At 42.9% G+C, this 16,722-nt stretch overlaps 1 protein-coding gene across 1 annotated transcript in view; it reads right to left on the bottom strand.

The window, feature by feature from the left end:
• Nucleotides 1-11,321, bottom strand: part of SHISA5 (shisa family member 5) — a 39,642-nt gene extending 28,321 nt beyond the window's left edge. The window contains exon 1 of the mRNA XM_088134090.1: nt 11,002-11,321. Coding sequence (XP_087990216.1) covers nt 11,002-11,068 — 67 coding nt within the window. The 5' untranslated portion in view covers nt 11,069-11,321. The remainder of the gene's footprint in view (nt 1-11,001) is intronic.
• Nucleotides 11,322-16,722: the final 5,401 nt, after the last annotated feature.

The following is a 16,722-nucleotide window of genomic DNA, read 5'->3' as shown; positions in this document are numbered from 1 at the left end:
AGAGGCTCTTTAGTTCTTCTTCACTTTCTGCCATTAGGGTGGTATCGTCCGCATATCTGAGGTTGTTGATGATTCTCCCTGCAATCTTGATTCCGGCTTGTGATTCTTCCAGCCTGGCATTTCTCATGATGTACTCTGCATATAGGTTAAATAAGCAGGGTGACAGTATACAGCCTTGTCGTACACCTTTCCCTATTTTGAACCAATTGGTTGTTCCGTGACCGGTTCTAACTGTTGCTTCTTGGCCCGCATACAGATTTCTCAGGAGACAGGTAAGGTGGTCTGGTACTCCCATCTCTTTAAGAATTTGCCACAGTTTGTTGTGATCCACACAATCAAAGGCTTTTGCATAGTCATTGAAGCAGAAGTAGATATTTTTCTGGAACTCTCGTGCTTTCTCCATGATCCAGCGAATGTTGGCGATTTGATCTCTAGTTCCTCTGCCTCTTCGAAACCCAGCTTGTACATCCGGTAGTTCTCGGTTCATGTATTGCTGAAGCCTAGCTTGTAGGATTTTGAGCATAACCTTGCTAGCATGTGAAATGAGTGCAATTGTGCGATAGTTTGAGCATTCTTTGGCGTTGCCCTTCTTTGGAATTGGAACATAAACTGGCCTTTTCCAATCCCGTGGCCACTGTTGCGTTTTCCAAACTTGCTGGCATATTGAGTGCAGCACTTTAACACCATCATCTTTTAGTATTTTAAATAACTCAGCTGGAATACTGTCATCTCCACTAGCTTTGTTGTTAGCAATGCTTCCTAAGGCCCACTTGACTTCACTCTCTAGGATGTCTGGCTCAAGGTCAGTGATCACACCAGCGTGGACATCAGGGACATTAAGATCTTTCTTGTATAGTTCTTCTGTGTATTCTTGCCACCTCTTCTTAATCTCTTCTGCTTCTGTTAGGTCCCTGCCTTTTTTGTCCTTTATCATGCCCATCTTTGCACTAAACGTTCCTTTCATATCTCCAATTTTCTTGTAGAGATCTCTAGTCTTCCCCATTCTATTGTTTTCCTCAATTTCTTTGCATTGTTCATTTAAGAAGGCCTTCTTATCTCTCCTTGCTATTCTCTGGAAATCTGCATTCAGTTGCTTATATCTTTCCCTTTCACCCTTGCTTTTCGCATTCCTTCTTTCCACAGCTATTTGTAAAGCCTCATCAGACAGCCATTTTGCTTTCTTGCATTTCTTTTTCTTTGGGATGGTTTTAGTTGCTGCCTCCTGTACAATGTTACGGACCTCTGTCCATAGTTCTTCAGGCACTCTGTCTACCAAATCTAATCCTCTAAATCTATTCATCACCTTCACTGTGTACTCACAAGGAATATGATCTAAGTCATACCTGAGTGGTCTAGTGGTTTTCCCTACATTCTTCAATTTAAGCCTAAATTTTGCAGTAAGAAGCTCATGATCTGAGCCACAGTCAGCTCCTGGTCTGTATTTTTTGCTGTCTGTATAGAGCTTCTCCATCTTTGGCTGCAAAGTATATAATCAATCTGGTTTCGGTATTGACCATCTGCTGATGTCCATGTGTAGAGTCGTCTCTTGTGTTGTTGGAAAAGAGTGTTTGCTATGACTAGCTTGTTCTCTTGACAGAACTCTATTAGCCTTTGCCCTGCTTCATTTTGTACTCCAAGGCCAAACTTGCCTGTTATTCCGATTACTCCTTGACTTCCTACTTTAGCATTCCAATCCCCTATGATGAAAAGGACGTTTTTTTTTTGGTGCTAGTTCTAGAAGGTGTTGTAGGTCTTCATAGAAGCGGTCAACTTCAGCTTCTTCAGCATCAGTGGTTGGGGCATAGACTTGGATGACTGTGATATTGAATGGTTTGCCTTGGATACGCACTGAGATCATTCTGTCGTTTTTGAGGTTGTACCCCATTACTGCCTTTCCCACTCTCTTATTGACTATGAGTGCAACTCCATTTCTTCTAAGGGTTTCTTGCCCACAGTAGTAGATATAATGGTCACCCGAATTAAATTCACCCATTCCCGTCCATTTCAGTTCGCTGATTCCCAAGATGTCGATGTTCAGTCTTGTCATCTCATGTTTGACCACATCCAGCTTGCCTTGGTTCATAGATCTTACATTCCAGGTACCTATATAATATTGTTCTTTACAGCATCGGACCTTCTTTTCGCTTCCAGATACATCCACAGCTGAACGTCCTTTCGGCTTTGGCCCAGCTGCTTCACTCTTTCTGGAGCTATTTGGAATTGCCCTCCGCTCTTCCCCAGTAGCATATTGGACACCTTCCGACCTGAGGGGCTCATCTTCCGGCGTCATATCTTTTAGCCTTTTAACATTGTCCATGGGGTTTTCTTGGCAAGGATACTGGAGTGGGTTGCCATTTCCTTCTCCAGTGGACCACATTTTGTCAGAACTCTCTGTCATGACCTGTCCGTCTTGGGTGGCCCTGCACGGTATAGCTCATGGCTTCACTGAGTTACGCAAGCCCCTTCGCCACGACAAGGCAGTGATCCATGAAGGGGTTTAAGAGGTTAGGGTTCTAAAAAGTTGCCTGCTGATTCATGTTGGCAGTGATGAAATGCCTTGTATGTTGCATGCTTGCAGTCGATATAGGAAATATATAATTAGTATATTTATAATTTCCTATATCGATATATAATTAAAGGAGTCAGAGTCGGAGGTACCATGAATAAAGGAGTCGGAGTCGAAGGCTTTATGTGCTGATTCCACAGCCCTGGCTGTCACGAAGAAGAGGGCATGGATTTATTCCCTGTAGACTCTGGGTTAGAACAAGAATCAGTGCGTATAAGGGAGAGAGGGAGGCCTGCAAAAAATAAGGGCTGCTTTAATGAACAACACAGTGGTGCTATGTTCATGTGAGGTCTGAAGTAATTCTTCTGAATCATTTTAGAAGCATGCACAGCCTTAGAATATCCAGAAGATGCATTATAAACCTTTACTGTCGAAAGAATGCTACACTAGTTGCCTGAAGCATTTAGTAGCAGCAACAAGAGCAAATGTTTGGGCTAAATTTTGGAGATTTGCAAAATTTAGGGTTTTCCCATTTATACTGTCACTTCCCAGCATCTATCTGAGAAGAACATTCCTGAAGGTTGAATATGGGAGAAAGCCTGTGTTCCCCTCAGCTGGAATTATGTGATGAACAGCTACCACATTGTACATTTTTGAAACTGTGACTGACTGCCAAATTGATGAGGCAATTGAAACCTAAAAAAAAAAAAATCTCAGGAGCGGATTTGATCCCTTCCAAATGGATACAAAACCATTCTGACCAATTCTGGCTTCTTTACTTATATTAATAAATCAGCTTTCATATTCTAAGTGTGAGGCTTGGCCAAAATTATCCCTATTTTCAAGAAGACAAGCCAGTTAACCACCACTGTCAGATTAATGTTTTATTAGCCAGCTCTAGAATAGCCTTTTCTGCTGGAAGCTACTAGCCTAGCTGGAGGGGAAAATATCTTGGCAGGTCTTGGTTTTAGATTATATTGATCCACTCTAGATCAAGGTTTAATGCTTTAATCTCTGAGCAAAACATATACTCAGTCACCTAAATCAGCTTAAACGCTAACTACATAGTCTTTAAGCAACTCTTAATGTCTAGGGAAATCCTCTGGCACAAATGTAACACACTGTTACCTGCATATCAATGCAGGATAACACTAACCTGAGTGTAAGATGCAATGCAGCAGAACATATTTCAGAAACAGTCCCAGCTAGAAACAGAATTAAATAAGGAAACATCCTTGTCCCATTATTGAAGTTTTTTATCAATTCAATAGTGGGGGAATTTAACCCAAGAACGCCATCTCCCAAAATTAATACGTAAACTTACAGCAAAGCTGCTACAGGAAGATGATGCAGTAGTTCTTCATGGACCTCTGAGTAGATAAATGAAAGCTTTGACCCATTTCTATAGGGTTCACTCATTAAAACCTAACTTTGAGAAAAGCACTTTGTGAAAAAATAAAGACACCAGCCCATGGCTTGGAATATCAAGGGACGTGGCACTGAATAAGTAGAATGTTCCAAATATTTATGTTTTGTTTCAATTGACAGGAAGTGAAATGCCCATACAACCTCCTAACATTTTGTGCTTTCTAAGCATCTAGAAGAGCAAACCATTACAGACAGTCCCCTACTTACGCATGGATTATGTTCTGAGAGGCCGTACGTAAGTCTGTTTTGTTCGTAAGTCCAACAAGCAAAAAAAAAAAAAAAAATTGCACAGTTCGCACCTTACATAAGTGGCAGCATTGACGTAGGCGCTTGTGGCAATTGCGTAGGTGCTTGTGGCAATTGGCGTAGGTTCATCCTCTAGTTGAAACAGCACTTTTTTCCACCTTCCCGAAGAAGTACTTTGGGTGGTGGTCTTCCTCTTCTCATAAATGATGCTGTAGCACTGGATTGCATCATGGACAGCTGCAGACACCTTGGTGAAGCGCTCCATGTTAGGGTCCTGCATCTAAAACAGTGATGGTGCTTTCTCAATTAAGCTGAACCCCTCTGCCATCAGCTTGGTCTGGAACTGCTTAGGTGGTTTGATCTCTTCCTCTTGTTTTCCCTGCTCCTCCAACTCCATGAGATCTTCATTGGAGAGGTCCTCTGTGCAGCTAGCAGCCCATGAAAGTCCCTCTCCTCCAGGTTGAGCTGAAGCTCCTTGCTGAAGGCAACCAAGTTGCTGATAACAGCCTGCAACTCCCCTTCTGCCACCTCAAGCCTGGGAGTCATGAATGAACTGAGGGCACAGATGTTTCCACACCCCATTCATGTTCACAGGGGTAACCTCGCGCCAGGCTTAATGATCTTGATGGCCTTGATGTCGTAGGACTTCCAAAACTGGTGCAAGGTCATCTGTGAGTCCACTTCAGTTGCCTGGATTGCCTGCCTAAACGTGGGCCGAAGACAGTATTTTTTGAAGGTTGCTATCACTCCCTGGTCCATCAGCTGCAGGAGGGAGGTGGTGTTGGGAGGTAGATACACAACCTTCACGTTTGGGTGGAAATCATCCAGGTAAGATGGATGACCCAGGGCATTATCCAATATCAGCAGAATCTTGAACTCGATGTTTTTCACATGGCAGTACCTCTCTACTTCCGAGATGAAATGGTGGAAAAACCAGTCCTCAAAGATGAGAAGGGCGACCCAGGTTTTCTTGTTAGCCTTCTACACAACAGGAAGTGAGCTTTTTGAGATGTTCTTGAGAGCTTCCGGATTCTCGGAGTGGTAGACTAGGAGCGGTTTTAGGCTCAGGTTATCAGAAGCATTGCCCCTAGCAGCACACTTAACCTATCCTTCGCAGCTCTGAAACCTGGCATGATCTTTTCCTCCTTGCTGATGTATGTTCTGTCTAGCATTTTCTTCCAATAAAGCCCTGTTTCATCCACACTGAATATTTGCTGGGGCAAATAACCATCTTCCTTGATGATCTCCTTGAGATTCTGGGAACTCCTTGGCTGCAGCCTCATTTCCACTTGCTGCCTTGCCACTGACTTTCATGTTACAAAGGTTCATTCAAGCCTCAAAGCGGTGGAACCACTCATGGCTTCAGCGAACACCTCTTCAGCTGCACCTTCACCTGCCTTCTGTTGTAAGTCATGGAATAAGCTCTTAGCCTTCTCCTGAATCAGCATTAGGCTAAGTGGTGCACGCCACTGAAGTCGGTCTTCAATCCACCTGGCAAGCAGCACCTCCATCTCTTCCATCACTTTTCCTCTCCTCTTGCTCATTATTGTAGATTGCATAGGCACTGAACTTTTCACATGTTGTGTGATCTTGTCTTTGTTCTTAATGATTGTTCCGATAGTGGAATGATTCATCCCATAGGAACATGCCACATTCGCCATCTTCTTCTCCCCATTTTCTTCAATATCTCCATCTTTGTGAGGATCATAATGGATTGCCGCTTTTTTGCGCTACCCCTCTCCCTTCAGGACTCTTGTGCTTAATTGCAGACATTTGCAGTCAACAATTTGCAGTTGCCACACACCAAACACAACCAACCATGTGGGAAGTCAGGACCAGAAATCAGAACCGGAAGTCAGGAGATGGCAGGAAAGGGTTAGTTTGCAGTGCGCCTTCTCCTGACTTCTGGCCCAACTTCCAGATCCATCTTGTTTGTATTGGTGGAAGTTTGCAACTTGAAAGTTCGTATCTAGGGGACTTTCTCTATCACTTCCTTTTTCTTCTCCAGAGGTACAGAATATCTTTCAGCAACTCTAAAGTTCAAGACCACAGCACTGGTATAATCTGTAGGATTCAGCTAAACCCATATGGCATATTTTCTAAATTTCAGCCAATTCAACTTAAATTTCTGAGAAAATTTCTTGAGGTTGCTTGGTATATTTGTAATGCAGCATTCCGCACAGAAGAGGAAATTAATAGGTACAGACCAGAATATGGGGAAGCACCTTCAATTAGTGGTTAAGTCTGAACAGACAGCACTTAGCTTTTCTGAGTGACAGCTATTGATCTTTCCTTGAAACATGACATCTCTGACAAACTGCAGTGCTGTGGACATTCCCCAGAGCTGTTGCTGGCCTAGAGTTATGAACTAGCCATGACAAAGCTTCAATAAAGAATTGTGGATGTGGAATCCCATACTGTGCTTAGCAACTTTTCCACAAGAGTTGACTGGGAAATCCAAGAATCATTTTAAACTAGCTATATAACTTGAGAACTTCATTATATGCTGTCAAGTCAGCATCAACTCTTAGCGACCACACCTCCTCCAAGATGATCCGTCTCCAACCTGGCCCTTCAGGTCTTCCAATACTGCATCCACTGCTGCTGTAATCGAGTCCATCCACCTTGCTGGTGGTTGTCCCCTTTTTTTTCCTTCCATCTTTCCCAGCATTATAGACATCTCATGTGTCCAAAAATGATAATGTAAGCTTGGTGATTTGTGCCTTGTTTCTGTGTTTCCATCTTTAATGACTTGTCTTTTCTAACAGTTTTCTGAAAGCTGTACATTAAGTTCCTTTCTGAGATCTGTCTTTCTGGGCTTTGGTTTCTCTTCCATTTGTTCTGACATCCAGTTTGCTTTCTTCTGTTTCTTGGTCTTTGTCAGTCTCTTTTCTCATTTATTCTTAACAACTTGATTCCATTCCATAGTTCCTGATTTCATTCCATAGTTCCCCGGGTTTACTATCAGTGGGGTACAGGACTTCAAGGCAATTCCCCATGTTCTCCATGAAATGGTGGCAAAAAATTGGAAGGAATCTGGTAGCACCTTTTTGGACTAACAAATTTTATTAAAAGGCATAAGTTTTCATGAACTGTAGCTCTGTGCATCTGATGAAACTCATGAAAGCTGAATCCTTTTAATAAAATTTGTTAGTCCAAAAAGGTGCTACCACACTTCTCCTGATTTTTTTGCTACCATTACTAGCCCAGCTCTCCTACAATACCTTGGAAAATGGGGTTATGTGCTCAAAATCACTGTGTGGAAAATGGCTGGATTGTTCTTTTGCTTTACCTTGACATGGAACCTGCACAAGAGCAGTTCATGACCTTTTCCACAGTCAGCCTTGACCACGCCTCTGCTGGCATAACTGAGCGCTTCCACGTCATTGTACCAATGATATACCGTATTTTTCCGACAATAAGACGCCCCCATGTACAAGATGACCCCCACTTTTCCAGCCCAAAATTAAAAAATCAATATTTTAAAGATAGTGCAGAACACATTTTTATTTAGTAATTAGTTAACATTGACCTGATACACTCGGTGGGAGGAGGTCCAAACTGTCTCGCTGCAGCTCTATTTCCAGGCTCTTTTGCTTAACTGATTACATTCAAGCACGAGTGAAACTGCAGATAGCTTGTCTCTGCAAACAGCCTTCCTCTAATTGGTTTGTTCAGCATCAGCTGACGTCAGTTACATCAGGCTCGTGATTGGAGGAAGTCTGTTTGGGAGACAAGCTATTTCACTTGTGATTGGAGGCTAGCAATAGGAAGAAGCCTCTCTGCAGAAACAAAGTATGGGCAGTTTGGAACCGCGCGATTCTCGGCTGACTTCCTTGAATAAGACGCCCTTCAGTTTTTAGGGTAAGGATTTTAGAAAAAAGTATCGTCTTATAGTCGGAAAAATACGGTAATTATCTTGATTTCTGTGTATTCCATCTAGCGATGTCCATGTCTCCAGGTGTTCCACAGGGCTTTCACCTAATGAAGTTTAGCGTCTTATCCTCAGCAATTTTCTAATACCATAGAATAAAGAAGCTCCTTTTGCAGAAGGAACCAGCCCTTGTAGACCAGAACTCTTGGGAGATGCTGGCTTGCATCCAACTATATTGTAAGTTGCACAGACTCTATAATGGTCTCTGAGGACCTCTTCATAGGATGCTTCCCAGGTGGCCAGGTGAGTTCTGTGTGTGTCAACTTTTGTCAGACAAAGACTTCAGAATAACACTTAGTGTATCCACCTTCTCATTAATAGCCTGCTGGTTTTGATAATTAGAATATCTGACTCAGCTGGTCTAATATAAGGTTCAGTACACATGTACGGCAGCTCGACTTACTGTTACCTATTCCTGTGTATATACTAATGCATTCTAATTGTTCTATTTTGTTTTATTATTTTAATATTGGCCAATGAACATAGTAAAATATATTTTATTTGACTTTTTTTGCTGCATATTCTCAGCAGACTTTTTATATCAAGTTCATCCATTTTCTATTATGGTAAAAGTGACATGTTTGTTAGAAAAATTCCCACGGATCCCAACCCCTGAGGAGCTATCTTCTCTCACCTCTGGATGGGTTATGATTACAGAATTTTAAGAACTGTAGTCTTAATGACCCTAGAAAGCACAAGTTGGAGAAGATAAACTCATTGGACCCCATCCATTTAGGATATCTAATAAGGCCATGTGCATAGCGGATTGATCTAGATACAACATGGAACACACAGACATGCTAATAGAAATGACAGGAATGCTAACCACCTGAAATGTACTAGGAGAGGAAAGGCCATTTTAGAAAAGCTAGAAAAGTAATGGGATGAGATAAGATTGGAACTTTGCAACAATCACTCCAAATTATGAATTTATCATCCTTTTGATTTTTATCTGCATTTGAAACTTAAAACTAGGAACGATTATATTGTTAAACAGCAAACACTTGGCAACAGTATCTGTGGAGAGAGGGAGGTACATGATACACAAAAGCAATGCTGTGCCATTATGACCAAACCCTCGCCCCTTCAGCAAAGGCACTGTGACATTACACACCTGTATGGAAGGAGTGGAGGTTGCCACATGATGGCACACCACTTTCATCTTTTTGACCAAAGGAACAAGTTCCTGTTGACACCCATGAATGTAGCATATACAAGCTCAGAAGGCTCCATATCCAAAGCTAAAAGCAATGTTGTAATGGAGCAGGTATCAATTATATTGCCCTCACGGGCCACCCTCAAAATCTTGACATGCAGTGATTGCAGTGTTCATGGTATGCATTTTAGAGAATAACATACTATTTCTCTACTACTGACACTTGTTTATAGCCCTCCCCATTTTGTAAGTCTGGAACAGACAATCGAGGAAAAAGAATCGCCAACCCTCATCTGCCTCCATCTCTGTGCCTGGATGGGATTGTAACCATGGTTCCATCATGCTAGAACATGGTATGCTTAATTACGGTTCACTGAATAAATGACAACTCTCTCAGTTCACACATGCCAAACCATAAATCATGATTGCAAATCACAATGGTTTGGTTCACTGGGTGCCCAAAGGAAACCACAGCGATATCAAAATGATGAGACCTGCAGAACATAATCACACAAAAGCTGCCCCTCCAAACTTGTGTCCTGACAAGGGATGCAAGTTACAGTATGTGCACAATGACACCATCACACCCTCTCAAATGCCCATGTCACACAACAAGCTAAGCCCCCACCAGGTAACTATTAAGCACAGCAAGTGATCCCAATCTGAAGAAATTAGCTGTAATCCAGAGCCTGGGGGGAAGTGGTGGTGTTTCAACTGGCTCACTTTTAATGCCTACTGCTGTAACTGTTGTACCATAATGCCTACTGGAAGCAAAACTAACATCCAAGTTGTAACTGTTTCTTATCAGAAGAAATCTCACATTTCCTAACTGGAAATAAATGTCAGCTTTGTACAATTAGTTCCAGAAAGGGCTGGAAATAAATATTTTCATTTAGGCATCAAATACATGCAATCTGAGAAAGCACAGAATTTCTCCCTGAGAGAGAGAGAGGGAGAGGGAGAGGGAGAGAGAGAAAGTAAGTAAGTAAGTAAATAAATAAGTAAGTAAGTAGGTTAAGCAACAAAAAAGTTACAAAGAGCATAAAGGCACAGCAGTGAGTCAGCCTGTTTTTCACAGAAATCTCACTTTGGAAACTTTAGGACAAAGGCAGACAAGAACTGTAACATGAAGTAGATGTGGCTTTGGTAGTCATGACCAAAATGTGTGCCACCTGTTCCTCTTCAGGGCAAATTTCAGAAGTTTTGACGAGGTCAGTCATAGCAAAGCAACCTGGACAATGTCCTGGGTGAACAATCTGCCCCCAGCAAACGGGGCTCCAACATTCAGAAACAAGACCAGTTGCCACTTTACTCCTACGGCGATAATCCGAATTGAAAGTACACTGCTATCCGAGGCCTTCCTGTTCAGATGATGGAAGTTAATTCAGGTCACGACCCCGACGGTTTTCTGACCTTAATGACCAAGGGCCGCCCCCTAACTTGGTGCCCACTAGCTGTGTTGGACCACAACTCGTTACTCCGACCAGCCTTGGCCAGGCTAGTCGGGACTGATGAGAGTTGTAACCTCACCCAGGCGCAGGACCCGGGTCGGAAGACGCCGCGGTGGCGGACACCCCGGATTCAAAGGGAGGAGCAGAACTGCCGCTCTCCGTCCCTGGGATTTAGTGGCAGCCACCAATGGCTCAGCCGCTTCCAGACGGAGGCCACGCAAAGTCTGCCACCCCATCAGCGCTCAGCCGGCTCCCCCCCTCCCCCCCGTCCGCCACTCACCGACGGATGGCAGCAGGAGACCTACAAGGGCGCAGAGACTCCAGAGGGGGCTCCAAGCGAAGGCCATAGTTCTCCTCCTCGGCGAGGGAGCAGCTGCGCCGCAGTGACGACGACGGCGACCCTCCTGCCCGTCTCCCTGCGTCGGCGTCTTGGAACAGGGCGTTCCTTTCGCCCGCCCAAGAGCTCCGCCCGACGGATGCGCTGCTCTGCAGAGGCGCTGAAGACTGCCTCGCCGCGCCCGCTACCAGGTCCTGTGGTTTCTCTTTTCGTTTCAGGGCGGCGGTCGCTGCGCGCAGGACCGGATGCCCCGGGCGGCTGCGACGCGGCAGCGTCTTCAGCAGCCAAGGTGGGAGTCCCGGGAGGTGAAGCCGCCGTGACGTCACCGCGCAAGTGGCGCCAAGCATGCATGTTGCGAGCGATGCAAGTTACACAGTCCACCTCGTGGCGGAGATGACGTAGTCATGGCTTCGGCTTCTGAACCGTAACGTGGTTTGTGGCAATGTGCTTTATAAATCATAGCTTCAAACTTTATCCTTTGGACTAAGCCACTGGTGCTTTTCCCTATAAAAGAGTGATTAAATCCCTGGTTAAAGACTTTGGGAGGTAGTTAATATGTGGACCCAATCTGTGATCGTCTGCATCACGCCCTTCTTCATAGTTAATTTACTTAATCCAATTGCTTCGTTTTCACAACATACTACCCTATAAATTAACAACGTGGATCATACAACTAGATTACAGTAATTTCTAGTTGGCTACCTCATGGTTTAGTGTTGTGTGAACCACAGCCTGTATCTGTGATCTCACATTGCTCTGTACCAAAAGCAGTTAATTTAGTTTTGGTTTACTGTACTGCGAAATCCAGCCATTGGCTGCTTAAGCAAATTATGATTCCAGTTCCCTGGGTGGCCCCAGCAAGTTAGATTCCAGAGGCATAGCAGCAGAGTTAATGCTTTCAGCACCCAAAGCTACTCAAACTATTTGACCCAGAGCAGAACATCTTATACACATTACCACTCCCAGTAGAAATAATATATAAGTACAAAATAACCTCTTACTTTAGTAACTGTAAGCTAGCCTCAAGTATAAGCAGAGTGACTTTCCATTGCTGCTATAATCTCAGTGTGCTCTTATAGTTGATTGAGTAGAACAAGTGAACATATTTAACTAGAAGCAAGTTCTGTAGTATTTAATCTATGTACCAATATATGCAAGGATTCTAAGCCTGAAGATTCAGGTCTGAAAAGGGTACCGTACTACAGGTAGTCCTCATTTAACAACCATTTGTTTAGTGACTGTTTGACATTACAAAGGGACTTACAACCAGTCCTCACACTTATAACCGTTGCAGTACCCCCATGGTCACGTGATCATGATCCAGGCACTTGGCAAACAGCTTGCACTTATGATGGTTGCAGTGTCCCAGGGTCACGTGATCGCCATTTGTGACCTTCTCATCCGGCTTCTGGCAAGCAAAATCAGTGGGGAACCGTGTGATTCGCTTGACCACATGATTCGCTTAACAAACGCTGCAAAAAAGTTCATAAAATTGGGTGTGACTCGCTTAACTGTCCTACTTAACAATGAATTTTCCAGTCCCTATTGTGGTCATTAAGCAAGGACTACCTGTAGTATGCTTCAGTTTAGGAAACTTTTGAGACGGTGACACAGTCTATACCAGTGTTTCTCAACCTTAGCAACTTTAAGATATGCGGACCAACTCACAGAGCAAGCTTGTACTTTATTCCATACCAGAATAATCCCTTCCCTATTAGTGGCACAAGAATGCTATCTGATTTGTCTCTAGTCTTTAATAATATCTAAGAAATATTAGCAGATAGCTCAGTAACCCAGTCATATGCTCAATACTTTTGTGTGCTTCCCAAGGCATCAGCAATCACTATGTGCTCTCAAAAACAGATGTGTTGATTAATTCTAGGTAAGTGTTGGTTGAACTAGTTGGAACAAATGGCAGTCTGAATTCTAAAATAAGAATTCAGTTGAATTATTCAAATAGGTCATGCTGCAAAGTTGCATGTGAAACAAAAGGAGGAGGAAGAAAGGCTGCAAAAAAGAGGAACTTGGTTACATGTATACAGTCATCCTGTATTTCAGTTACATCAAGGATGAAGAGGTCCCTCAGCAACCTGGCAGAGCAGCTGCTAGTTGCAGGGCTTTCAGTCTATGAAGGAAGGCAGGAAGCACCCAGGGAGAAAATAGAAAGGAAAGCGGGAAAAATTCAGACAAACTCACAGTGACTCTAATAACTCTGCCATTCTCACTGAGAGAATGCAGAAACAGTGGAAATAATCTGCACAGGTCCCTTTTCTAATCAGGGCGAGCACCAGACTTAATGGCGGCTCTCACCAAGCAAACCTGTCTTGCCCATTGTCTCTCACTTGAGAAAGCTAACGTGGTTGTTGACCATGGATTATGGAACTGAGCCAACTGACTGCTTCTCAGTTGTAATAAGCACTGGGGTCAAGAAAACATGACCAGAAGAGTGGGAGGGAAGGTGAACAAAGGGGCAGTGGGAAATAGTATGAACAATGCTAAGACCAGAGGGGCACAGAACAAGCTGAGGGAAAGCAAGCAAGCCATGCTGAGCCAGTGGGCCTTTGGAACCAGCCCAGGGTCACCCAGCTGGTTTTGTGTCTAAGGTGGAACTCAGGGTCTCCTGGTTTCTAGCCTGGTGCCTTAACCACTACGCCAAACTTATAAAGATGGTAAAATATGATCATGACTACTCGCTCTCTCACCCCCCCCATACACACTATGTAAGGCTTACTTTTTGGAGAAGACCCTAGTGATTCCTCCTAAAGTGGTACTACTTTCTGATTTTGTGATGGATTGGGATGAGAAGGTTCAAGGACAGAAGCATCTCCTCAGCCCACAGCTTGAGCATGGGAAGGCGAAGAGGGTGAGACTGGCACCACCTAAGGAATTCGTAGTGTTTAGTTGCTGGCTTGGGGAGTTTAGAGTTGGTCTGGTGAGATTCTGTCTAGCAGGTGAGAGCTAATAAAGTAACTGAGCTGTTCCAGTACTGTCTCGTGGAGTTTCTTGGGCTTAACCTGACAGATTTGTTTTAAAAGAGAAGCAAGGTCACAATCCTGGCCATAAATATTTGAGGTGTTACAATGTCCATTTCATCATCCATATTCTATATGATAATGGATTAGTTATATTATAGTATTTCTATTCCACCCAGTAATTGAAGTTGTTTCACTGAAATTCATAATAACCATATAATATAGACATTACTCCACTTTCTCCATTTTCATAATGTTTTTGATCTTGATTTCACTGTTGTTGCAAAGCAATGCCCTCTAGTGTTAAAAACGGGGACTGAAGTCTTAAAAAGAGAAAAGTTCTACTTGAAATCAGTGTACAGTAAAGTGTCTCTGAGTAAACCTTAATTACTTGAAGCATTTGCAAAGCACTCTTTTTTTTTCTTCTCTCTCTTATCAGAACATCCAGAACTGTTTTGGACAGCTTGGTCTGAGTAATACTGAGAACACAGATGCCAACACAAGCTGACAATATCTAACTTTTTTTTTTTTTTGCTTGCTAGAGCTGTCTTGATTTCTCATTTTCATGTGCTTTTAAAAGCTACATACCAGGGAAAGGAAGTGATAGAAAAAATGCTCTCATTAAATGTCTGCTTGACAAGCAACTATTAAAGATAGTTTAATCTGAGAATAGGAGAACTCAGAAACATCTCCATATTCCTAAAATGTCCTTCATGTAATGTTTATTTATAGCAGGCGTTTAAACAATGAAATCAAAGGGACAAACCTAGTCTGTAGCCTCTTCTCTGGTTCATCTGATCTTCAAAGCAAGGATTAAGAAACAGTGAGGTGTTCAACTAGGAATGGGGAGACCCAGGCTTAGGTCCCTATGAGCCATGGAGTGACTCAGTGAGGTGATGTTTTGGAGAAAAATAGAAGGAAATTCAAAGTATGCTTCCTTGACCTCCTGAATGAAAGGCAGGCTGGAAATCTAATAAATACATCTATTAATAAGAGACCCATATGCAAATAATTTGATATTGCAGGGCAAAATGCAAGAACTGAGTGTCAGAATAGTTTCCGATATTATTTTTCTTCTGTCTTCCCTTACAGTGTCTATGAACTTACAAGGGACAGTCCCAGTCCTTAAAATGAGTGATGCAAAAGAGTATCACACACAGCTATTCATTTTATATATTTGTCTGCTCTGATCCCTTATTTTATACAACCTTCTTTTCTCCTGTCAGATTTTAACTAGCTGCTCCTTCCCTATAGAAAATACTGAATAGTACTATAATTAGCCCCTTCTTACAAAAGAAAAAAGAAAAGAAAGAAAGTGATGCCTCTGTTCTTAAAATTAGGTCAAATAACATTGCAACCAAAAGAGTTCGTGGGTGTGGACATCCGTGGTGGAACTGGGGCAGGCTGATGTCCAGGCCAGAGCTAGGTGGCTCAAAGTTGACGTGTGGCCCTTCTCAGTCCCCTCTTTTTTCCTGCAGCATCCTTTTTCCTTTTCTTCTCTTTTAATAAATGAATAAATAGTAGGGATAGTAACGGGGAGCCAGCTTGGTCTAGTGGCTAAGGCATCAGGCTAGAGACTGGGAGTTCTAGTCCCACCTTAGTCAGGAAGCCAGCTGGGGGACCTTGGGCCAGTCCCTCCCGCTCAGCCCCAGGAAGGAGGAGGCCAGGGCAAACCACTGCAGGGGCTTGCTTAGGCAGTTATGAAGAGTCAACGCTGACTTAAAGGCATATATAAATGGGGCAGCAAATTGGCCAGGTGGGCAATTACACATATTTCTGATTTCCTTCTTTTTTACAATGTATCACAGATCTCTGCAGGAAGGATCAAAAAAGTCAAGATGGCTCCCCCAACTGTGTGATTGTGGTCTGTAATATATGTAAAAAAAAGGACTGGAGCTTTGATTGCATGGTTATGCTGACCATCTTGACTTTTTTGACCTCCATGGACCTAAACGGTTCTTATTCTGAAATGAACTGTGTATAGCTTTAGTACTGTAAAGCATAAGGAAACTACCCTGTGGTCATATGGCTTCTAGGTTTTTAAGTGAGTTTAAAATGCAAAACTGCACGTGTTAAGATTACCTATTTGATAGAAATTCAGGATGGGGAAGCAGTTTTTCTCATCCCTAATGTACCCTAATCCGTAATGTAAATCACTTTAGAAGTGCCTGTAATGACTATGACAGAAAGAGAAACGTTAGCTGCACATCTGAAGTTATAAAAATTACTACCTAATACTTCCCTCTTTTCTGGAAGACAGATAAGTCCAGGGCCTAAAATTATTTAGTGGCATTACCAAGAAGTATAATTCAAATGCTACATTTGGGGCATACATCAACCTGAAAAATTCTAAACCACTGTTTTTCAAACTTGGCAACTTTAAGATGTGTGGACTTCAACTCTCAGAATTCCTCGGACAGCATGTTGAATGTGTGGGAGCTGAATCCACACATCTTAAAGTTGTCAAGTTTGAAAAACATGGTTCTAAAATGAGGGTGTATTTCAGATTACATTGCACACATACCACCACTAGGGGTCAGTGTAACTCAGTCACAAGTAGTAGCAGTCCCACATCTTACAGAGCAGTGTTTCCAAGCCTCCTGCTGCCTGGAGAATTCTGGGAGTTGAAGTCTACACATCTTAAAGTTGCTGAGGGTAAGAAGCACTATTCAGAGAATGCTAAATCAAACCA

The sequence above is a fragment of the Python bivittatus genome, unplaced genomic scaffold (assembly GCF_059951505.1).
Source record: "Python bivittatus isolate LINGU-HERP-01145 unplaced genomic scaffold, Pbiv_v1 ctg000080_np1212, whole genome shotgun sequence".
Classification (NCBI taxonomy): Eukaryota; Metazoa; Chordata; class Lepidosauria; order Squamata; family Pythonidae; genus Python; species Python bivittatus.
The sequence above is the reverse complement of the archived record's forward strand: the minus strand, read 5'-3'. Positions and strand labels throughout refer to the sequence as shown.